At 40.8% G+C, this 23713-nt stretch overlaps 1 protein-coding gene and 1 pseudogene across 5 annotated transcripts in view; one reads left to right on the top strand and one right to left on the bottom strand.

Moving 5' to 3' along the window:
- Positions 1–16832, bottom strand: part of LOC122892541 (ankyrin repeat domain-containing protein 26-like) — a 149098-nt gene extending 132266 nt beyond the window's left edge. For 4 of the 5 annotated variants that reach the window (XR_006381420.1, XM_044229183.1, XM_044229184.1 and 1 more), the window contains exons 1-6: positions 16430–16832; positions 13566–13680; positions 13235–13408; positions 9728–9834; positions 7903–8040; positions 5717–5784 (exon numbers count right to left, since the gene is read on the bottom strand). Coding sequence is in view for 3 of the 5 variants with exons in the window: in XM_044229183.1 (XP_044085118.1) it covers positions 5717–5784; positions 7903–8040; positions 9728–9834; positions 13235–13408; positions 13566–13680; positions 16430–16677 (850 nt within the window). In the remaining 2 variants the exon portion in view is untranslated. Of the gene's footprint in view, positions 1–458; positions 491–5716; positions 5785–7902; positions 8041–9727; positions 9835–13234; positions 13409–13565; positions 13681–16429 lie in introns of those variants that run through there. The other variant, XM_044229185.1, reaches the window with a different exon arrangement.
- Positions 16833–21486: 4654 nt separating this feature from the next.
- On the top strand, positions 21487–23420 carry LOC122891040 (annotated as a pseudogene).
- Positions 23421–23713: the final 293 nt, after the last annotated feature.

Here is a 23713-nt window from a genome sequence, read left to right as displayed (position 1 = left end):
GTGGCAAATGAAAGAGGATGAAGAGAGACAGCACTAACAAAAATAGTCCAGTACTGACGTTTTTTACTGACACAGAATCCCCAGCAAGGTTGAACTAGTATATTCAGCATATCACCTTGTATTTTCTCCTTGATATTATACTAGTTTCCTGCAATAAAATACTTAAAAGTGGTCAGTTTCTCCCAAATTGCTGGTCTGTATAAAGTATATCTGATCAAAATTTAAAACTGTCAAAATACAACTGCATCGTGATTCCATATCAGAGATAAGGCCTGACAATGGCTTCCTGCCTATTGCTTCCAGATTTTTGTTCTAGTATTCATTCAGGAGAGTGTACCAAGGACTTGAAGAAAGGCTCAAGTATCTCTACACGAAACAGGTAAGAAAGACAACACTTTTCCTCACACTTGACCCCTAGGTTTTGACAATTATGGAAAAATGTTGGCCAGTCTACTCACCAGGCTAGACCATTTCCTCTTGACTTGACTTGACCCTGTCCAGGTAGGTACTGCAGTTACAAAAAAGTTAGGGAGGACCTTACTTGATGTGTTATTTTTCCTTATTTGGACAAAGAATGTACCAATCACATAAATAACAGACCTTACAACTCAAAAATGGTTCTTTTGAAAAGGTTACCACCAAAGAGCTTTTAAAAGTTAAATCCAACTTATTTTAGTGATTTGATACACTACTGAAATTTTTTTTTAATTTTTCAACAACATTTCCTCTAATTCCTATGCTTCCCCAGCCACTCCTCAGTCCTCTCTACCAAGTCTTACACCTCCGTCCACCCCTTATATATTGGTATTCCCAGGCTTTTGCTCACTGGCTTTCATCTCTTTCTATATCTTTTCCATCATGGACAAGCTCAATCATTGTCCAAGCTATGACTTTGCCTAATAATTCTAATCAGATTATTTCAAATCAGCACCTCCAAACTTGATGCTCTATCTCCAGCTAGAAACTCCTAGTATTCAATTATCCAATTACTGAAAATATACTACATTGGTTATACAATATACTACATGGATATTCCATCAAATTCAACATATACAGAAAATACCTGGTCTTCCCTATTCCCACTGCACTCCGATAAAGTCCTACTCATTCTTTGTGGCCAATTTAAATGTTAGTGTACAACCTGGAAACGTATAACTCTTCTAAGATTTCCTCTCTCCCCTTTTTTTTTTTAAGATTTTTTTTAAGATTTTATTTATTTATTTGACAGAGAGACGGAGAGATCACAAGTAGGCAGAGTCAGGCAGAGAGAGAGGGGGAAGCCGGCTCCCTGCTGAGCAGAGCTCAATGTGGGGCTCGATCCTAGTACCCTGGGATTATGACCTAAACTGAAGGCAGATACTTAACACATTGAGCCACCCAAGTGCCCCTTTTTTTTTTTTAAGATTTTATTTATTTGACAGGGAGAGACACAGTGAGAGAGGGAACACAAGCAGGAGGAGTGGGAGAGGGAAAAGCAGGTTTCCCATGGAGCAGGGAGCCCAATGCGGGGCTTTATCCCAGGACTCTGGGATCATGACCTGAGCTGAAGGCAGCCACTAAATGGCTGAGCCACCCAGGCATCCCCCTCTCTCCCCTTTATACATTTAATAATCATGAAATTGTACTAACTATACCTCTTTTCTATCTCTGCTTTATATTTCCCCTGCCACTGCCCTACTGAAACATGAGCTCTTAAGTGATGACTTCCAGAAGGAAAAAAAAAGCCACCAACTAATATTGTTATTTCTTAAATGAATAAAAAATTTTTAAGCAAAAAAAATGAGAAAGGGGGCACCTGGGTGACTCAGTCAGTTAAGCGTCTGCCTTTACCTCAAGTCATGGTCCCAGCGTCCTGGGATCAAGCCCCATACTAGGCTCCCTGCTCAATGGGGAGTCTGCTTCTCCCTCTCCCTCTGCCCCTCTGCCCCACTTGTGCTCTCTCTCAAATAAATAAAATCTTTTTTAAAAGTTTTAAATTAAAATTAAGTTTTAAATTTAAAAAGACATAAGGTCTAGAAAAAGAACAACATTGTAAATTGAATAAATTGAGCCTCCTGACTTTTTCAGTATAGAGGAGTGAACATTTCATAACGGACTGATACTAGACTAAGGAAATATAAGCGTCCTTTATCTTCCAGTCTCTTTACATGGTTTTTTCCCAATCTATCCTCCACATGAGGGGTGACCAAACTATGGCCACACGCCAAGTCGAACCGGTCACATGTGCCTGTGCCCCCATAAAACTTTATTTACAGAACCAGATGGTTGGCTCTTGCTATTCACCTATGTATTGCTAGGCTGCTTTCACACTATAATGGTAGTTGTAGTTGAGAAACCACAAAGCCTAAAATATTCTCTTTCTGGCCCTTTAGAGAAAAAGCTTGGTGATCACTATTTTGTGCCACAACCAGAAGGCACTAAATCAAATCTAATCTTGTTACCCTTCTGCTTCACATTCTCCAGTGAATCCCTGCATCAAATACTGCTGGTTCCCTCCCCAATAACCATGCCATAGTCTTAATTCTTGCTGGAGAACCACAACTTTATTTGGATATTTATTGTTGCAAACATGAAGAAGGTGGCCTTACCCCAGCTTCAAAAGGAGAAATTATTATTCTAAGCTAATCACAGTACCTGATTTACCAGCAGCTGGTTTAGGAACATGCACGTGATATAACCTAGCTTATAAGATATTAGAGGAAATTTACTGCAAGCCTCTGAGTTTTCTTCCTATTTAAAAGAAACATATAGGGGTGCCTGGGTGGCTCAGTTGTTAAGCGTCAGCCTTCGGCTCAGGTCATGATTCGAGGGTCCTGGGATCCAGCCCCACATCAGGCTCCCTGCTCAGCAAGAGGCCTACTTCTCCCTCTGCCACTTCCCCCTGCTTGTATTCCCTCTCTGCCTGTCTCTCTCTGTCAAATATATAAATAAAATCTTTTAAAAAAAAGAAAAGAAACATATAAAGAAAAACAGTCCTTCCAGTTGATATTGTCATGTGAGAATATGCCTCGAACTATTGCTAATTAGCCAATCAGGAAAGGGCATATAAAATACTGCCAAACCCAGGGGGTTCCTGGGTGGCTCAGTGGGTTAAGCCGCTGCCTTCGGCTCAGGTCATGATCTCAGGGTCCTGGGATCGAGTCCCGCATCGGGCTCTCTGCTCAGCAGGGAGCCTGCTTCCTTCTCTCTCTCTGCCTGCCTCTCTGCCTACTTGTGATCTCTGTCAAATAAATAGATAAAATATTTAAAAAAAAATACTGCCAACCTCAAAGCTAAAAAGAGACAACTGGGATCCTGGTGACATCACTGAACCATCAAAACCAATTCTGGTTCTTACCGTTTTAGTCACTGTTTGGTTTGGTTTGCTTTTTTTAGACTTGTTTATTTGACAAGAGAGTGAACACGTGCAAGAGAGAGTGCACGAATGGGAGAATGGCAGAGGAAGAGAATCATCAAGCAGACTCCATGCTGAGCACGGAGCCCTGTGGGATGTGGGGCTTGATCTCATGACCCATGAGACTGTGACCTGAGCTGAAACTAAGAGTCAACGTGTAACTGACTAAGCCACCCAAGTGGCCCCGTTTTAGTCACTCTTATAAGTCACCTGTTATTTGCAGCTAAAAGCATTCGACCTAATAAATTTCCCAAGGTCTACAGGGTAAGATCTACACCTTTCCATGGTACTGAAAAACTTTCATTAGCTTGCCTTAGCTAAGTATTCACTCATTCCAACCATTCCCGTAGCACACTTTTTGCACCAGCAAAACTGAACTGCTCGTAAGTGCTCCAAAGTTCACTCATACATCTGAGCGTCCGCACTGCTGTTCCCTCTGCAAAACATGTAATCTTGATGGATGTTCCTCCTGCCAAACATGGTTCTTCTGCCTCTTTACCCAGCAAACTTACTACTCAGTCTGCATACTTACCTTAAATTCTACCCACTCTCCTAAAACTCTAATTCCTCACTATCAACTTACATATTAAGTACCAATAAAAACATAACAATGATAATTATAAGCACTAGGGGACTCTGGCACATAGTAAGCACGGAATAAAGTAAAGTAAATAATAAAAATAAAGTAGTAAAAATAGAGTAAATAATAAAATGACAATGATAGTAACAAACTCCTGGAGGGCAAGGATTGTGTTTTTTGAATGTTTGTATTCTACATCAGAGTAACAGTAGCTAAAGACACTTGATAGTTATTTGCTAAGAGAACAAATGAAAATGAGTAAATTGCAAAACCAAACCAGATTTTCCTGATACAGATTTTCTTTGATAAAAGTCTACTAAGTTAAAGGTTTCTTCATACATTTCAGATTGTACAATGCACTAGGTGCCACACCTAGGGAGCAATGGTAGCATTTTTGTTATTGTGAACCATTTTTCTGCTTTTATTATAATCTGTTGAGCCTCAGAGTTGCCCCATTTGAATTTTTATTATGATAATCTTTTTACTAATGGCAACAGAGTAATGTGTTCAAACAAAATTATAGTATCATGACAATTGTGCAACAAACAGAAGAAAACGTTGTTCTAATAAAGTCAACATATCCCATTCTCTTTAATGAGAAATGAAGTTGTTAATTGTGATATCTTGTTGATATAACAATATGTAAAACAAGCTATGTTTCTCAAGGCGTTTCTTTTCTGATTTCTGTACCAGACAGTCACCTTTAAAGAAAAAAAAACAGTCTCATTGGTACTGCTGCATACTAGCTAAGTTTTCCAGTTCTTTTTGCTTGCCATTTGTCTATGGTACCAGGAAGGTATTGTAGAGTTCCCAGTTTTAAGGATAGCTCCTTTTTTCTGAGACAAATCAGTATGTAATAATACTTATTAAATGTAATCCACTTGTAAAAATTAAAAGATCCATTTTCATAACAAGTTCAAGTTGTTTTAATATGCTTATAGAGGAAACATAAAACATACTAACTTAAAATTTTCTCTTATTTACACAAAGATATAAGGGATTGTAGGGGTCATGACTAAAATAATAAATTTCTTTTCAGACAATAATGTCTCATATTTTAAATTACCTACAATTAACTTCCTTTTTCGTTGTTGTTCACACTGAGGTACCTTTTTTTTTTAAATTATGTTCAGTTAGCCAGCATATACTATATCGTAAGTTTCGGATGTAGTGTTCAGTGATTAATTAGCTGCGTATAACACCCAGTGCTCATCACGATACGTGCCCTCCTTAATACTCATCACCCGGTTCCCCCATATCCCCAACCCCTCCCTTCCATAACCCTCAGTTTGTTTCCTGGAGTCCAGTCTCTCTCATGGATTTGTTCCTATTGTTCATGACAGTATTTAACTTCTTAAATAATTCTGAATACTAGACTATTAAGAAAGAAATTAAGAAAGAAAAAAAATAGAGCCCCATGGGTGGCTCAGTTGGGTAAGCATCTGCCTTCAGCTCACGTCAAGATCCCTGGACCCTGGGACTGAGTCTAACATGGGGCTCCCTGCTCAGTGGGAAACCTGCTTCTCCCTGTCCCTCTGCCTGTGCTCTCTCACTCTCTCTGTCAAATAAATAAATAAAATCGAGAGAGAGAGAGAGAGAGAAAGAAAGGAAGAAAGAAAGTGAGTTTATGCAATTTACACAATGGGTTTTTTTTTTTCCCACTGCTCTTTCATAATCAAAACTTCCTTACTCTGACTTCATCTATGTGACCACCAAAAGTACTTCACTCTGAAAAGTCTTACCTGGATTGTTATTTTGCGAAAAACTTTTAAGTCTTTCTTCTCTATGTTGGGCAATTATTTGGCGATTGCTACATATAAAAAGGGATGATAAACAATGTTACTATTTTAATACTGATATGAAAAACATTTACCAAATATATAAAATTCAAAAGAGTATTTTGAATAATATTAGAGCTAATATCAAAACTTAAATTACCCCATATACTTCAAAGTAAGGTGAACCAGTCATGAAGTAGTAATTCAGCAATTAGTGTTAGCTTGCCATAATGGAATGTGTCTTGAACTCAGTGGTCCTAACTCTATAACCACAGCTATTTGCTCTTGGACGAGCCACTTCTCTTTGGCTCCAAGTCTTCCTCTATAAAACAGGCATCTAACTGCCTTATTTCACAAGGTTGTTAAGAGGATTTAATGAAATATTATACCCAAAACATGGCCTCTAGGGAAAGGTGACGCCCACCACTATGGGAAGGTCAGTATGAGACCTTTCATCGCCTCATAAGAAAAGGCACTCCACAGGATTTAAAGCAGGCTTGAGATACAGGCCTAGTAACAAAGGAGAAAGGAAAGTCCAGGCTCTTCCTGTAGCATTATAAGAACCTCTTTAACAGCTTAGAAGGGTCCCCCAACTACCATCTACTAGCAGGATAGACAAGCAAAATCCTTAAGTGGTACTTCATTATGAAGGTCTGCACGAACATATGGGCTTCACGTAAGGCTTTTGAGTGTGAAGGGAAGGGTGTGTGTGGCTAAAGCCAGGGGACCCAGCGGCCAGAACAGGGTGCTGGTGCCTCGGAATAGCAGCTGAGCATATAAACATATGTTGTAAACTAAAAAATGTTGTAACTTTGAAGTCTCATTGTGGGTCACCATGAAGACTGAGGAATGCGCATCAGCAAGGGCATCCTGGGAGCAAAGGTCAATCATAACCAGACTGCAGGAAAAATAAAAAAAAATTGCCTTCTAGAGGACAGGTCTGTATAAAAAGTAATTTGCAGGGGTGCCTGGGTGGCTCAGTCATTTAAGTGTCTGCCTTCAGCTCCGTCATGACCTTAGGGTCCTGGAATTGAGCCCCACGTCTGGCTCCCTGCTTTAAGCCCTCCCCCTGCTCATGCTCTCACTCTCTCTCTCTCTCAAAAAATAAAATCTTCATTTTTCTTTCTTTTTTTAAAGATATTTATTTATTTGAGTGAGAGAATGAGGGAGGGAGAGAGAAAACATGAGAGTGGGGAGGTTCAGAGGGAGAAGATGACTCCCCGCTGAGCAGGGAATCAGTTGGGGGACTCAATCCTGGGACTCCAGGATCATGACCTGAGCCAAAGACAGTCGCATAACCAACTGAGTCACCAAGGTGATACACAGCAATGTTGCAGCAACAGAATCAAAGGAAACAAGGGATCGATAAGAATGTCCTTTTCTTCCCTCCAAATGACTTGCCAAAGAGGATGGTCTCTTTGGTCTTAGGGAACTCCTTAGGTTCTTGGAAAATTCAAGAGGGAAAGTATATGAGATAACCCTCAAGGGATAGTACAGGGTTTTCTACTAAACTGAACATCTCAAGACCCAAGTAACTAGTCAGGAAAAAAAAAAAAAAAAAAAAGATGTTGGATGTTGGGGCACCCAGGTGGCTCACTTGGCACTTGATTAAGCATTTGCATTCAGCTCAGGTCACGGTCTTGGGGGACTGGGATTGAGCCCCATGTCAGGCTCCCTGCTCAGCAAGGAATCTGCTTCTTCCTCTGTCCCTACCCTGCCCCTCTCTGAAATAAATAAATAAAATCTACAAAGAAAGGAAGGGAGGAAGAAAGGGAGGGAGGAAGGGAAACAGGAAGGGAAAAAAAAACCCAAAGGTAACATTCTTTGTACCCCATGCATAACAGTTATCCTTGGAATGACACAAATACAGTAAAGATATTCCTAAAGATAAACGTCTCAATAGTCCTGAGATAAAGAATCCTGCACCCGTTGTTATTGCTAACTAGTCTAGCCTTTGTCTTGGTTTCGTTGTTATTGCTAACTAGTCTAGCCTTTGTCTTGGTTTCTGGCAAACGAAGTGGGCTAACTCACTGCCATCCCAACGTTGCCCAAATCAAACTATGAACTCTCAACCACTACATAAGAACTAAGAGTTAAATTATTTTAAACTTCAGTTTAGTGATAACTAACATTTTAATGTACACACTTACACATCAAATCCACCAAAAACAGCATAGTCTTCTGCCGTCCATCCACATTCATCTCGAGAAGAGGTATTAACACCTTGCTGAAGAAGAAGCCTGACTACATCTGGAGATTTAGAAGTTGCAGCAAGCATGAGGGCTGTTCTAAAATAACAGAGACATAACTTCACCCTTAGGAACTCAGAGGTATGTAAACAGCAAATTTCATATACTTTACCAGGTTAATATCTTGCCTGTCAGTACAGAATTGACTATTAACATGTTCAAGTGTTTATCTTTGTAAATTACCTCCACGGCTAAAATTAAAGGACAAAAAAGAAGGCTCTTGTCCCGCCTGGGTATGATAGTAGAAGTTGCTAATTTAAAGTCATCTGATGAACAAGAAACTATGCTCAATTCTTTTAAAAAAGAATTCCCCATTTCTTCCTTAAGCTGATTCAGTGTACTTCCAAGCCTTCTAGAGGACAGGTCTGTATAAAAAGTTATTTGCAGGGGTGCCTGGGTGGCTCAGTCATTTAAGCGTCTGCCTTCAGCTCCGTCATGACCTTAGGGTCCTGGAATTGAGCCCCACGTCTGGCTCCCTGCTCTAACCCCTTGCCCTGCTCATGCTCTCTCTCTCAAAAAATAAAATCTTAAAAAAAAAAAAAGAAAACAAAAAAGCTATTTGCAGTCTCAAAATAACAGTATTCATACTAACAGTAATAAAAGAGTCATAGTTGCAATTAATAAGATAAGCATGTGTAAGGCACTAAATTAAATACTATATATATAAGATATTATTTACACACAACAACCGTTGAAGGATATATTATCCTCCTTTTCATATCAGAGAACGTATCTGGTAATGATAAGTAATGTTTCCAGAGTCACATACCCAGCAAGTAGGAAAGGAATTAAACCAAGTCTTGTGTCAATCTAAAGTCCATCTCTTTTCTCTTTATCACCCACCTATGATTTGTCCTCATTAAAAGTAAAATCTATTTGATTAAAGTTATCTTTCATCCTTCTACCCTTACCAATGGAAAAAAATATATATTTTTTCCATATATATATATATTCCATATATATATATATGGAACGTGAAAAAGGATGATAAGCCCACACTATCTGGTAATAGTAATTAATAATCACTTAGGGATCATCTAACATCAGTATTCTTTAAAAAAAAAAAAAGGCAATTTAAAGTAAGAAATCAGGGGGCGCCTGGGTGGCTCAGAGGGTTAAAGCCTCTGCCTTCGGCTCAGGTCATGATCCCAGGGTCCTGGGATTGAGCCCCACATCGGGCTCAGTGCTCAGCAGGGAGCCTGCTTCCTCCTCTCTCTCTGCCTGCTTCTCTGCCTACTTGTGATCTCTGTCTGTCAAATAAATAAATGAAATCTTTTAAAAAAATAAATAAATAAAGCAAGGAATCATTCAAAAGATAAAACAACCCCTATTTATGTTTAATATGCATCTTTTAAGGAAAATATGTATGAAGTAGACGTTTCCAAAAAAAACTATAAAAGGGTTAAGAAGTTCAGTATTGTTTCATAAAATAAAAGGAATCCACACTTTGTAATAAAACTAATGAAACCCATTTAGCTAACATAAAATCACATGGCAGAAAAAAAAAGACTGCAGATCACATCAGTCAATAATATGAAGGAATATAAATTCTGCGTATACTGTTCTTCATGTTGTCTCATCAGAATAATTGCTTTCTGCCTAACTGATGACATGTCGACATTTTTCACTATATACTTATAAATTAATCCTCTTATTAAGTTAATCCTTCTGACTAAATTATTACCACCCTAAAACAATATAAGGTTTAAAAAAAAATCTACTATACCTTTTCGACTTATCAACCACATGTACATCTGCTTTTTTTCCAATTAACAATTCCACCATTTGGTATTTGTTTTCATTTACAGCAAGCAAAAAAGGTGTGAGTTCGAACTGTAAAAGTGTAAAAACAAGCTATAATTTATAAAATTACATATTTCCATACTGAATTTTATTTTTTTTTAAAGCAGATTTATTTATTTATTTATTTATTTATTTGAGAGAGAGACAGTGAGAGAGAGCATGAGCGAGGAGAAGGTCAGAGAGCGAAGCAGACTCCCCATGGAGCTGGGAGCCCGATGTGGGACTCGATCCCGGGACTCCAGGATCACGCCCTGAGCCGAAGGCAGTCGTCCGACCAACTGAGCCACCCAGGCGTCCCTCCATACTGAATTTTAAAACCTATAAAGGATCCTCTAAACTTAAACACATAAATAAGTACTCTCACCCCCCACCCTCCCCACCCCCATCCTCCCCACCGCCCACCACCCCTCACCCCTGTGCTTTCACCAGCTGCTCCTTCTCTTGGTAACAGCCCTCCTCAGGGAACCTGGGAGGCTCAGTCTGAGCTTCTGCCTTCAGCTCAGGTCATGAGCCCAGGGTTCGGGGATCCAGCCTCACGTCAGGCTCCCTGCTCAGTGGGGAGTCAGCTTCTCCTTCTCCCTCTGCCCCACCCCTCTGCTCACGTCTCTCTCCCACTCTCACTCTCTCAAATAAATAAATATTTTTGAAAAAAATAAAATAAATTCAGTTAAATAGCCCTCCTCCTCTTCTTCAACAGATTAACTGTACTCATTCTCCAAATCTTACTTCAAACATTGACCAGTTCCAAGAATCTCAGCTTCTATCACAGCATTTACCACTGTATACTCCACTTATTTGATTGCACCCATCGAAACCAAGAGCTTCTTGAGGGAAGGGACTATATTTTATCTCTATATCTCCAAACTCTAAAACATAGCTGTAAGATCTTACAGTATTTTTACTGAGTTAACAGCCTACATGATTATCTCTGCAGTAGTGTTTCTTAAATTATATTCCAAAGAACATATACTTTACTGGAAGGGGAGGATTATGCCTCAACAGAAAGATTCAATGATCCTCTATGTTTGAGAAATATTACAGAACTGCACATTATCTCTAGCGCAAAAGAAGTTGGTTTAAATTTGCTTATCCCCATTTGACAATACTTTTCGTGGCAAACATTAAAATTTCAGAAATTAGAGTTTCAGGGATACAGTGTTGAGAGCTTTCCAATAAAGGTGAAGCTTTTCTCCAGGCTATATCAACATGCTTGATTCTCTTCTATCAATGGTATCAGGATCCCAGATGTCAACATAAAGCACTCTTGCTCCAAATGGGTCACTAAGGAGATGGACTCTGAATTAAAAGAGCAGCTCTGGGGCATCTGGGTGGATCAGTCAGTTAAGCATCTGCCTTTGGCGCAGGTCAGATTCCCAGGATCCTGGGATCCAGCCCTGCCTCAGGCTCCCCTACTTTTCCCTCTCCCTATGCCCTTCCTCCCTACTCATGTATGTTCGCTCTCATGCTCTCTCTCAAATACATAAAATCTTTCTTGAAAGAACCTATATGCTCATCAACAGATGAATGGATAAAGAAGATGTGGTAAATATACACAATGGAATACTATGCAGCCATCAAAAGAAATGAAATCTTGCTATTTGTGATGACTTGGATGGAACTAGAGGGTGTTATGCTTAGCAAAATATGTCAATGGGAGAAATACAACTATCATGCAATCTCCCTGATATGTGGAAGTAGAGATGGAACATGCAGGTTTTGGCTGGTAGGAAAAGAATAATGAAACAAGATGGGATCAGGAGGGAGACAAAACATAAAAGATTCTTAATCTCACAGAAGAACCTGAGGGTTGCTGGGGGGAGGAGGGTTGGGAGAGAGTAGTGGGGTTTTGGACACTGGGGAGGGTATGTGCTATGGTGAGTGCTGTGAAGTGTGTAAACCTGGCGATTCACAGACCTGTACCTCTGTAACCAATAATACATTATATGTTTATTAAAAAATAAAAAAAGGGGCGCCTGGGTGGCTCAGTGGGTTAAGCCGCTGCCTTCAGCTCAGGTCATGATCTCAGGGTCCTGGGATCGAGTCCCACATCGGGCTCTCTGCTCAGCAGGGAGCCTGCTTCCCTCTCTCTCTCTGCCTGCCTCTCCGTCTACTTGTGATTTCTCTCTGTCAAATAAATAAATAAAATCTTTAAAAAAATAAAAAATAAATTTAAAAAAGAAAAAAAAAAAGGGTTCATTAAAGTGAAATCTTAAAACTTCGAATAACTGACTTGACAGTTTACAGCATTGTTAGCCAAAGCCGGCCTCTTTCAAAACTTGAAGAAAACCAACACTTGGGTTAACTAAAACTTAAGAACTATAACCAATTGTAGATAATTGCTGCATTTAAGAATAAAATGTATCAAAGACTAGTATTAATATCAACTGAATCATACATAGATCACTTCTCTATCCCTATAACTAGATCATGGTCATAGAGCAGAATAAGGCATATTCCACGTAAAATTACTCAGAATTACTACTTGGGTTAGAAGCCAAGGTATAAAAATTCTTGCTACGTGAAGAACATGCTTCTCTTCTTATAACTCTGTATATATGCTTTCTTTCTGTACAGCCCCTACAAAAATGTATTTCCAAAAAGCACGCTCAAGAAAAAAAAATTTAAAAATAAAAATAAAGTGAAATCTTAGACAAGTTATTTCAAAATATTTTCATTCAGGGAAAGCTCGAGCTTCTACGTATGAAAATTTGACCCTATCTATGTCAACCAACAGTGCTTCCTTAAGGTCAGTGATAGGAGGTACGGCATGTCAAAGAAATAACAAGTGGAAGAGTGAGCGTGGTCCTCCACGACTCCCCATGCACAAGACCTCATCACAGGAACTACTCTGTGAAATGGGAGACCCCAATGCGGGACATGGCAGGCAGAGTGGCTATGAGCACAAGTAGATGCCCCTGGAGGATGCCATGACCCGATCCCCTTGCTCTCATCTTCAGAACCTTGGGCCTGGAGTGCCCGGGGCCTGCAACCTGCTGCTTTCTCCTCTCACTTGCACTCACCCAAGTTACCCCACTGGGTCAAGGTCTCCCACCCCTTCCCAGCAGCACCTGTTTCCTAAGCCTCTGCACAGCACCCAGCCTCCATCATCACCTCACTCCCCTCAGGCCTTCAAGCCTTTGTGGGCTCTGAGCCCACCATCCACTCCCAAGCACTAATGGGAAGATTCTCCTTCTGGGGTGGAGGGGCGGCTGGGAAACAGAACTCTGCCTTTTTGTGGGCTTCGTCATTCTCTAGTCCTCCCTGCCCTAGCTTTGGAGTTGTTTCCCTGGTGACAGGACTTGATGTGTAGAATTCAGTATTTATTATCTATTACATATATGAATAAATATGTAAATAAATGTTTTGTGGCTAAAAAAATTTATATACAGGTTTTAAAATTTCAAATAGTTTATAAATAAAGTTGACATACCTTGTTTCTTGCTTCAATATTTGCATGGTATAAAATCAGCTTCTCTACTATTGATGTGTTCTCACCAGCAACAGCATAGTGGAGGGCAGTATTGCCAAAGTTATCCGTAAGATGTGGATTAGCACCATGTTCTAAAAGAATAGTTACACATGCCTCTTCCTGGCATTGTACAGCCTGTCAGTAGTATCCCAAGAAACAGAGTGTAAATTCTGGGAATTTAAAGCAAGCATGCCACAGTTTTCACCAATTAGTTACATTTAAATGCAATAAATTTTCATTCTAAGTAATTAAATCAAATCCATCTCAGGCAGACACAGCTGCTACCACACACCTTCATTAGAGGAGTCTTACATTCTCTATCACAGAGGTTAAGCTGGCATTTCCTCTCTACAAGAAGAGTCACCATGTCGGCATGGCCGATGGTACAGGCCAGATGGAGAGGCGTCCTATGAAAGTGAAAAAACATTTGAGGAAATTATAGTGCACTATTTCAAAACATGCAATTAATTCATGTAATTGTAAACTTTAAATAGCATCTTATTCCTTTGACTCAAAAACAAAGATTTTGTTTTCTTTTGAAGAAAGTACAATATGTATTAGTGATTATTCACCATACTAGTAAAAGAGCAGGCTATCTGACTAGGTAGAGCGTGACCTCAGGATTCAGCTCAACCTGGGTTTAAATCCTACTTAACTCTGTCACTTAATAGTTACCGCTCAGCCTTATCCTCAATTTCCTCATCAAAAAAATGGAGATAAAAATAGTTATCTCGTGTCCCCTGCCCTGCTCAGTTTGAAGGTCATGTGACTCTTGATCTCAAGGGTCATGAATTCAAGCCCCATGTTGGCTATAGAGATTACTAAAAACTAATAAAAATAAAATAAAGAATAGTTATCTCACAAGACCTCGTCACCATGCTAAATGAGGATCTATGCAATGTTTGTTACATATTATTATTATAACTATTACTTTTGCTACTATTGTACAAAGACAACACTCCAATTAGGTAAAGTGATCCAATTATGCCTACTTCTCAGACATGTTTTAAGGATTCACAAGAATACTATATTTCAATGATTCTAGGAGGGTCATTTTGTTACCTTTTAGTATCTCTGACATTAGAATGCGATTTATAATTCAAAATGTCTTACAACTATAACTGGGAGAATTTTTTAAGATTTCTTATTCGTATATAAAATGGTGGGGCATCACACAATCTATGGTGCCTTACGTTAAATGAAATGATGTTATATATATTCAACAGTTCTACTGCAGTTCTAGTCACATAGTTTGCATTTAAATAAATTTTAGTTCTTGAAAGAATTATGGGAAAAGAGGACTAAAATAACAAAGAATTCTTTTTAAGTAATTCTTCACTCTGATTTTCAAGATACTTTAAGCCAAAGGAAGCGCAGGATTCAAATAAATGGGAACAGTTTTATTTTTATACATTACATATTTTATATATTTTTATATATCTTATAAATATATATTTATATATTATATAGTTGTTATATATTTTATATAAACATCATATTAAATGATAAATGAAATTATTTTTCTCATTTTATTAGATATTTAATTTTTTTTTTTAAGATTTCATTTATTTGACAGAGATCACAAGCAGGCAGAGAAGCAGGTAGAAAGAGAGAAAGAGGAACTCAGGCTCCCCACCGAGCAGAGAGCCGACGCAGGGCTAGATCCCAGGACCCTGAAATCATGACCTGAGCCGAAGGCAGAGGCTTCAACCCACTGAGCCACCCAGGCGCCCCAGATATTTAGATTTATAGATCATATGAAAATCAAGAATTACCAATTATCAAGATTAGTATTTAATACTATTATAAATAAATAAAAAGCAGATATTTCTCCACCACTTATGAATGATTCACCTTTTCCTACTAATATGAAATGTCACCATATTTGGGTGTTTGGCATTTTCTACTCTGCCCCCTTCATTCATCTGTCCTTTCAGCTATTAGTAACCGTGTAATTTGTGGAAATTTAAGATACATTTGGTGTCTGGAAGGGCGAATCTGTCTACCCATAAAAATTTAAGTTTTGGGGCGCGTGGGTGGCTCAGTGGGTTAAGCTGCTGCCTTTGGCTCAGGTCATGATCTCCGCGTCCTGGAATCGAGCGGGGTCCTAGGATCGAGACCTGCATCGGGCTCTCTGCTCAGCGGGGAGCCTGCTTCCCTCTCTCTGGCTGCCTCTCTGCCTGCTTGTGATGTCTCTGCCAAATAAATAAAATCTTTTTTTAAAAAAAATTTAAGTTTTTATTTTAATGCCAGTTAACATGCAGTGTTCTATTACTCTCAGGTGTACACTATAGTGATTCCAAAAATTTGCTTATGTCACCACAATGATAAAAGAGAGCAGGTGGAACCCAAAAGTCTTAAAACCATGATGATATTATTTGCTTTATGGAATGTCCATAAATACAGGAAGAGTACACATTTTGAGAAATACATCTTCCGAATCACGAACAGAACCATCTTCCCAATTCAAAATTTCCTTCGACAGCCAGTCAGTAAATAACATACATACAGAGTGGACACAGGTATAAATCATATATTGGATTTTATCGAAGCAATTTGTAGCCCAGAAGTTGATCTATTATGGGAATAGACCTTTTCTTAATGACATTATCGTATAAAAAGATGCCCAGTAAAAATAAAATACTGGAGGCGCCTGGGTGGCTCAGTCATTCAGCATCTGCCTTGGCTTCAGGTCGTGATCTCAGGGTCCTATGATCGAGCCCCACATCAGGCTCTCTGCTGGGGGTGGGGGCTGCTTCCCCCTCTCCCACTCCCTCTGCTGTATTCCCTCCCTCTGTGTCTCTCTCTGTCAAATAAATAAAATCCTAAAAAATAAAGTAAAATACTGTGTATATACTTCATTTCTTTTCTATCACTATTGAAATGTGGTTCAACCACGTCAAAGCTGTCTTTTAAGTGACCTATACGGGGACTTATGAGTGGGTCCAAAGGCAGCTGAGGATTTTGTTTTGCTGCTCAGACAGCCGGCCTGGGCGCTAGACCCCTTGCTGCGCGCCTCAGGAGAGAAGACCGCCAAGCGCCCTCGGTGACAGGACCGCTGGGCTCCACAGGCTGAGCCCCGGAAGGTGCGCGTTCCTCCCGGTCCCCCCACGCCTCCCCGCCGTCTGGCGCCGCCGGCTTCCAAGTCCCTATTACCGTTTCATCTTGTCTCTTTTATTCACGTCTTTCCCAAGCAGTAGCAACCGCTGCACTTTCGCTACGTCGCCCACGGCGGCAGCTCTGTGGATCTTTTTGAGATCTTTCACGCGGACGTTATACCCGCGCTGCGACTTGTTGACTTCTTCATTCTTGTCAGCCCGGGCCCCCAAGCCATTCATCGGCTCGGTGCGAAAGGTCGGGGATGAACGCCCCTTCCCAGCCCCGAAACCAAAAAACTTCTTCATCGCAAAGCTGACACCTTCCGCTCGGCTTTTCGCCGCCTCTAGACGCCAGCACTAGCCCTAGAGAGAAGCCAAACCGAACTCGCCACTACATCACAGTAGCAAAGCTACGCGGTTCGTAATCTTCCAGCACAAAATAACCGTAACCAGGCGGTGACTTCCAGCACAAATGCGCTTGCGCACCTCTGAAATCCGCGTCGCTGCGCCTGCGCCTGCGCCTGAGCATACAGGGCCGTGATTAAATGTGCCCAAAGCGCATGTGCGAGGCCCAAGCCTCTCAAATCTCAGTGATCGTGTGTGACGTCGGGAGGGTTCCCTTCAAACGTTAGTGGGAGTTGGCTGACCCTTTCTAAAGTATCGGCAGAGATTAGAGTTGCCGGGGTGGAAAAGCAGTCTTTATATACTACTGGGGCTAGAGTGCACAAAACTTAAGTATGCTGAATGCCTCCTCCCCCAGAAAATGTCCCTAAAAAATGCTCTTCTTTAGTTGATTCCTCTTCTATATGACTCCGGGTCCCAGCCGGTCTCCATGGAATTGAGCAGATGCAGCAAAAAAAAAAAGTCGTTTTCAGGGGTGCCTGGATGCCTGGGTGGCTCAGTTCGTTGGGCGCCTGCCTTCCCTGGGGCATGATCCTGGGGCCCTGGTGTGGAATACAGGTGGGGCTCCCGTCTCAGCGGGAGACGGGCTTCTCTTTTTTCTTTTTTTTTTCCTTTCTTTTTTTTTTTTTTCCTTTTTCTTTCTCTCTCTGTCTCTCCATCTCCCTCTCCCTGCCTGTCAAAAAAATAAACGTTTAAAAAATCTGTTTTTATGGTCAGAGACTTGGCAGTGTGTATCATCAAATGCAAACTTATGAGGGGAAAACCAGGCACGTTCTCCGGAGGAAAACGCATTTCTGCCTGCCTCTTAATGCTCCCATTAGGCCCAGCCTTACACTTACATTTTCTTTACTTTTATTTTTTGCGTGATTTCCCAATTAAATCTTTAAGCTTTATTTTGGAGCATGGTGCAACATTTAAGGTTTGTTTTGTTTCTTAGAGTGTGGAGATACTGGGGAGTGGGGCAATGGGAGAGGGAGAAAGGAGACTCTTATACGGGCTCCACCCCAAGGGCAGAGGGGAGGGTATGATTTCAGGACCCTGACTTCATAACCTGAGCTGAAATGAAGAATCAGAGTAACACTGAGTCACACAGGTGCCCCAACATTTAAGAACCAAAAAAAAAAAAAAGGTTATTTGCTTGTCATAACTAACCCATCTTTTCTTACCTAGTTTAAAATACCAATTCATCGTTAATTAAGTTCTCAGGGTTTTTTTTTCCCGTTTCTGGGTTTTACATTCTGTTCAATTGACTAGTACTCTTCTTGTATCCATACTGTACTATTTTTAACCTCTTTATAAAATATGTTCTAATATCCATTACAGGTACATACCAGGGTCCTGGGATTGAGCCCCGCATCAGGCTCTCTGCCTAGCAGGGATTCTGCTTGCCTCCCCACACCCCCCACACCCCCCACAACCCCCACACCACCACCACCCCCCATCTACTTGTGATCTCTCTCTGTCAAATAAATAAATCTTTTTTAAAATAATCCATTACAGGTCCATTGTCCCCTTTCTTAATCTTCTCTTTCAGTATTGTCTTGGCAATATTCACCTCTACATTATTTGAGATGAATTTTACATCACTATACCAAATTAAAACAGTGAGAATTTGTCTGCAATTTGGTTTAAGAGAATTAACCTTAACAGAATCAATCTTGAATCAGTATATCTAGATACATGTTATGTCTCTCAATTTTTTAAGTCTTATGTCTTTCCATTTCAATGTATCTAGATACATGTTCTGTCTTTCAACTTAAGTCTTATGAGCTTCTGGGTAGTCTTTTTCTTTATATAAATCCTGCATATTTTTTGCATACTTCTTGAAATATTTATATCTGGGCTCTTTTATTTTTCTACTGTGATAGTATATTTTTCCATTATAATTTGTAAATGGTTATTGTTTTGATATCTGTGTATCTATTTGGCAACAGAGTGAAGAACTTTTTAAGCTACACTTTTGTTAACAGAAGTTGGCGGTTTCTGGCAGCTACTTAGGGAAGGCACAAATTGGACGGTAAAGATTTCACCAGAAAGATCAATATTAAAGAATGGTATGATGCAGTTGAAAAAAAAATCAAGTAAAATGCAAACAAGATGGGCTGTGTGGCTCATATATATATATGGGCTGTATACTGAGTCTACAGAAAATCCTTTTAATGTGGTGCTTGATCCAGTAATTACAACTGGACTATACCTGATATTGTGGGTGAAGCAGACTGACAGGAATGGAAGCAGACCCAGACAACAGCTAATAAGAAACCAGCTACCCCAAAACTTGCCAGATTCCTATTACATTTGCTATTCCTATTACATTCTTATTATACTGGCTAATGATTTTAAGAATTAACCAAAGTAGGGGCGCTTGGGTGGCTCAGTGGGTTAAAGCCTCTGCCTTCGGTTCAGGTCACGATCCCAGGGTTCTGGGATCAAGCCCCACATCAGTCTCTCTGCTCAGCAGGGACCCTGCTTCCTCCTCTCTCTCTCTGCCTGCCTCTCTACCCACTGTGATACCTCTCTCTGTCAAATAAATAAATAAAATCTTTTTTTAAAAAAAAAAAAAAGGAATTAACCGAAATAGGAGCCCTTGGCTGGCACATTTGTTAGAGCCTGCAACTTTTGATCTTGGTGTTATGAGTTTAAGCCTCGCACTGGGCATGGAGCTTACTTCTTCTCACTACATCTGTATCTTAGGGATAAATACCCAGTAGTGCAATTGCTGGGTCATTGGGTCGTTATTTTTAACATCTTGAGGAAACTCCATACTGCAAAACCAGTCTTTAGAACGTTGATCTTTTTATGTCAGATTTTAAAAGACATACTATAATGGAGCTGTAATTGGCATTTTCATTAATTAATATGGAGTGAAATTAAATATCTTCTCCTATATTAAAAAAATACTTTCTCTAGTAATTAATCACATCCTTGCCAAATTCTTTACTCACCATGCTTGCACAAGTAAAAGCCACAGGTTCCATTAATTATGTGTTAGGACCATGTAAAGTGGGTGACCGTGTTCTTATTTTCCCTTAGGGAGAAAGTATCAAAGCTGAGTTTTGTTTACTACACACCTCTAGCGGATTTTTCGGTTGAATTGTACCATTAGTAATCAGATGCAGTCCTTTTGGGGAGTTAAAAATAATGAAATAGATTGTTTGATGTTACAAAGAAGTGAAAAATCTCCCATTTTCCAGATCCTTTGTTTCTCTTATATATCCTGTGAACTTACCAAGTGATCAGATAAATCAGGATTTTTTGTGAATAGATGGGCATCTCCTGAATAGGTCCTGGGTGTAAAGAGATATGGTCAAAATTCCAAAAGAAAAGTATGTGTGGGACACCTGGGTGGCTCAGTCAGTTAAGCATTTGCCTTTGGCTCAGGTCACAATTCCCAGGGTCCTGGGATTGAGTCCCGCATCGGACTCTCTGCCTGCTGCTCCCCCTGCTTGTGCTCTGCTTTCTCTGGCAAATGAATAAATAAAATATTTTTTTAAGTGTACATCACATGAACTCTCAAGGAAACAGATGTATAGTGAGAGCGTCTCTGGAGCTACCATCTTACTGTGTTCAAGTGGATACATTTCACTTGATGAGATTATCCTTCATGTTTTATCCTTTCTGTGCTGCAGAAATAATTTTAGGTTCTCACCTCAAATTTCGCCACCCTTCACAGTACTGAAAGTATGTTAAAGACCAACTGTTCTTAAACCTGAGATGGTATGTCTATGTAACTCCTAGAAATTATGAACTAGGTGCTGACAAAGGCAGAGGTGTCAGAAGTAAGGAGATGAGACAAAATAGAAAGGTATTTGGAGAACTTGGTTGCTAAAGGATTTTCAAGAAGAACAAAAGAGAGACTTTTTTTTTCTTATTTTGAAATAATCACAATTAGCTAAAAAGCCATAATCAGTTGGAAAAAATATGAAATGACAGCGATGATAAGAAATTAGTGGTTCAACTAATGTGAAGACTGGTGTAAAATCTTCATGGATATGGAAACACAGCCCTCACTAGTTAGAATGGCAAATTGCCAGTGTTAGTTCTGCTATGACAAAGGTTCAATTTTTAAAAATTTGGAGGAAAAATGTTTCATGCTATTATAGCAGAAAACAACAGACTTAAGAATTTATGCAGCTGATATCATATACTTTATCATATAACCAATTTTTTTTCCTGTTTGGGAAATTAGGCAGACGTGTTTGCCTGTACCTTCTCTCTACATAAGCTAATGCCTTTTGTATACTTTTTAAATTTGTTAGATTTTAAGATGCTTAAGTTTAATGCTTCTTGGTGTTATAAAAGATCTTCAGATCTTCTTATATAAAATGTGAAGAGTTATTAGAGGAATTAATAGAAGGAAAAAGAATGTCTCTTGGTTAGGCTTCATGAAAATACACTATGTCCAAATGTGAGATATTACTCGTGCCTATCCCAAGTCCCCAGTGTAGTTTTATCCACCAGAGCTTTTGGTCTCTTGGAACTGATTATATGGTTAACATGTTTTATCAATCACATGTGATACAAAAGCGGTATCTTGAATTTGTGCTCAATTTGGGGGAAGTATTTCTTTAAATGGATAAGGCTGATTTGTTTTTTGAAAAGATTTACATAAATTGTAACAATGGGGGAGATTTTTTTCACAAGGACTTTCAGACTGTTTCCTAGGTACCTAATAGTATTTGCATGAAGTAATCCATATAACGGGTAAGTACGATGATCTCTGTAAGGTAGTGAGTATATCAAGATGCCAGTAGATTAAATTATGACAGAACTAAACTAAAACAAATGTCTTGAGGTAAGATGAAGTTGAACCCACTGTCCAGATCAGGTAAGCGTAGAAGGCTGGTACTCATGGTTAATTTGTGAACTGGTTATGTCCTGTGATCATTTACAAAAAATTTTAGTCCCTTTATTATAAACAAATAATGTTTATCATTCATGCTCATCCTTTTTTTCTATATTTTCACTTATATTATTTGGTCACAGATTTTATGTGGCCAAATGTATTGATACTTTCTTTTGTAACTTCTGTTGTTTGAAAAATCTGTCACTCATCAGTAATACCACTCATATATGCTTTCTTCTGAAATATGTAATGGTTTTGTTAAAAAGAGTAAACACTTTTACCAATAGGGTTCATTTTGGTGTATGTGTTGAGATGTGTAGGTAGGTTCTGCTCGCTAATTTTTTCTTGAGTATTTTTATTTTCCATCGATTATTCTTTTGTAGACAATACGGTATTTAATAATTATATTTTTGGCCGCCGCCACCGCAGCCAACGCTGCCCCTTTCCAGGCTGGTGGCGCCGCCGCAGCCGCCGCCTCGGAGCCGTGAGCCCCGCGGAGGTCGCCGCGGAGCGAGAGCGCCGCCCGCCCCGCCGACCGCTCCAGGGCCCAGCCGGCTCGGCCGCCACCCCCGCGCCCCCAGCCCGCCCGCCCCCGCGGGCCCCGCCTGCCGTGGCCGCCGGCCGCCGCGCTTCTCCTCCTCCTCCTCCCGCGGCGGCGCCCAGCCCGCCGCCTTCTCTGCCCGCCGCCCCGCGCCCCCTGCCGCGCCGCCGCCGCCCTCTGCGCCCCGCGGCGCCCCCCGGTCCCGCCCGCCGTGCCCCGCCCGGCCGCGGGCAGCAGAGCCCGGGTCTACAGCTTGAGGAGCCGCGAGTACTGGGACTAGGAGGCTCGCGTCCCGAGCTGGGGTAATCAAGAGGGTTCGAAACCAACTGGTTTCGAAACTTGGTTTGAAAACTTGGTCAGGGAAAGAACAGTGAAGTGTTTGAGGCCATTCACATCCCCGACAGTGAGTGGTTGTCAAAATTCTCAAGCCGGTGAAGAAAAGATAAAACGAGACGTTAAGATTCTGGAGAACCTTCGTGGTGGAGCAAATATCCTGAAGCTGATTGACACTGTGAAGGACCCTGTGTCAACGACCCCAGCTTTGGTATTTGAATATATCCGTAATACAGATTTTAAGCAACGTTACCGGATCCCGACAGACTTCGAGATCCGGTGTTATATGCATGAGCTCCGTAAGGCCCTGGATTCCTGCCGCAAAAGGGAGTCCGGCCCAGGGATGGGAAACCTCACGATGTCATGGTGGGTCAGCCCCAGAAAACGCTGCGGCTGATAGCCTGGGGTCTGGCAGAGTTCCACCGTCCTGCTCCGGAGTACCATGTGCGTGCAGCCTCGAGATATTTCAAGGGCCCGGAGCTCCTTGTGGGCAATCAGAGGTATGATTACAGCTTTGACATGTGCAGTTTGGGCCGAATGTTAGCAAGCACGATCTTTGGAGAGCGGCCCTTCTTTCACGGACAGGACACCTGTGACCAGCTTGTCCGCATTGCCAAGGTTCTGGCTATAGATGAACCGTATGGGTGTCTGAAGAAAGACCACATAGACCTAGATCCGCGCTTCAACCATATCCTGGGACAATATTCATGGAAACGCTGGGAAAACGTTATCCGTAGTGAGAACAGACCCCTCGTCAGCCTCGAGGCTCTAGATCTTCTGGACAAACTTCTGCGATCCGACCATCAGCAGAGACTGACTGCCAAAGAGGCCACGGAGCACCCGGACTCCTACGTGGCGGTGAAGGAGCGGTCCCAGCCTCCTGCAGACAACGCTGTGCGTTCCAGTGGCCTCAGGGCAGCCCAGTGAAGACTTGGAAAGCCACAGGTAATGCGGGCATGGATGCTTGCCAGTAAAACCGACCAACCAAACCCAAATCTTGAAGGAAAACTACAGTGTGATAAAAAGAAATTCTAGTCATTCCTTCTAAATGCAAAGAAGAGTAAAGACCTAACTGTCCTTCAAAAAGAAAGAAATCCCCCAGTCCCCAGTCTACAGGGAGCTGCCCTTGTGGCGGCAGGAAGATGCCCAGAGTTCAGGATCTGAGGAAATGCTCCCTTTGGAATGCATGGGAGAGGAGAGACCTGGAGTTGTTGTCCATT

Source organism: Neovison vison, chromosome 12 (assembly GCF_020171115.1).
Source record: "Neovison vison isolate M4711 chromosome 12, ASM_NN_V1, whole genome shotgun sequence".
Classification (NCBI taxonomy): Eukaryota; Metazoa; Chordata; class Mammalia; order Carnivora; family Mustelidae; genus Neogale; species Neogale vison.
Note: the sequence above shows the minus strand (reverse complement) of the source record. Positions and strands in the feature narration are given on the sequence as shown.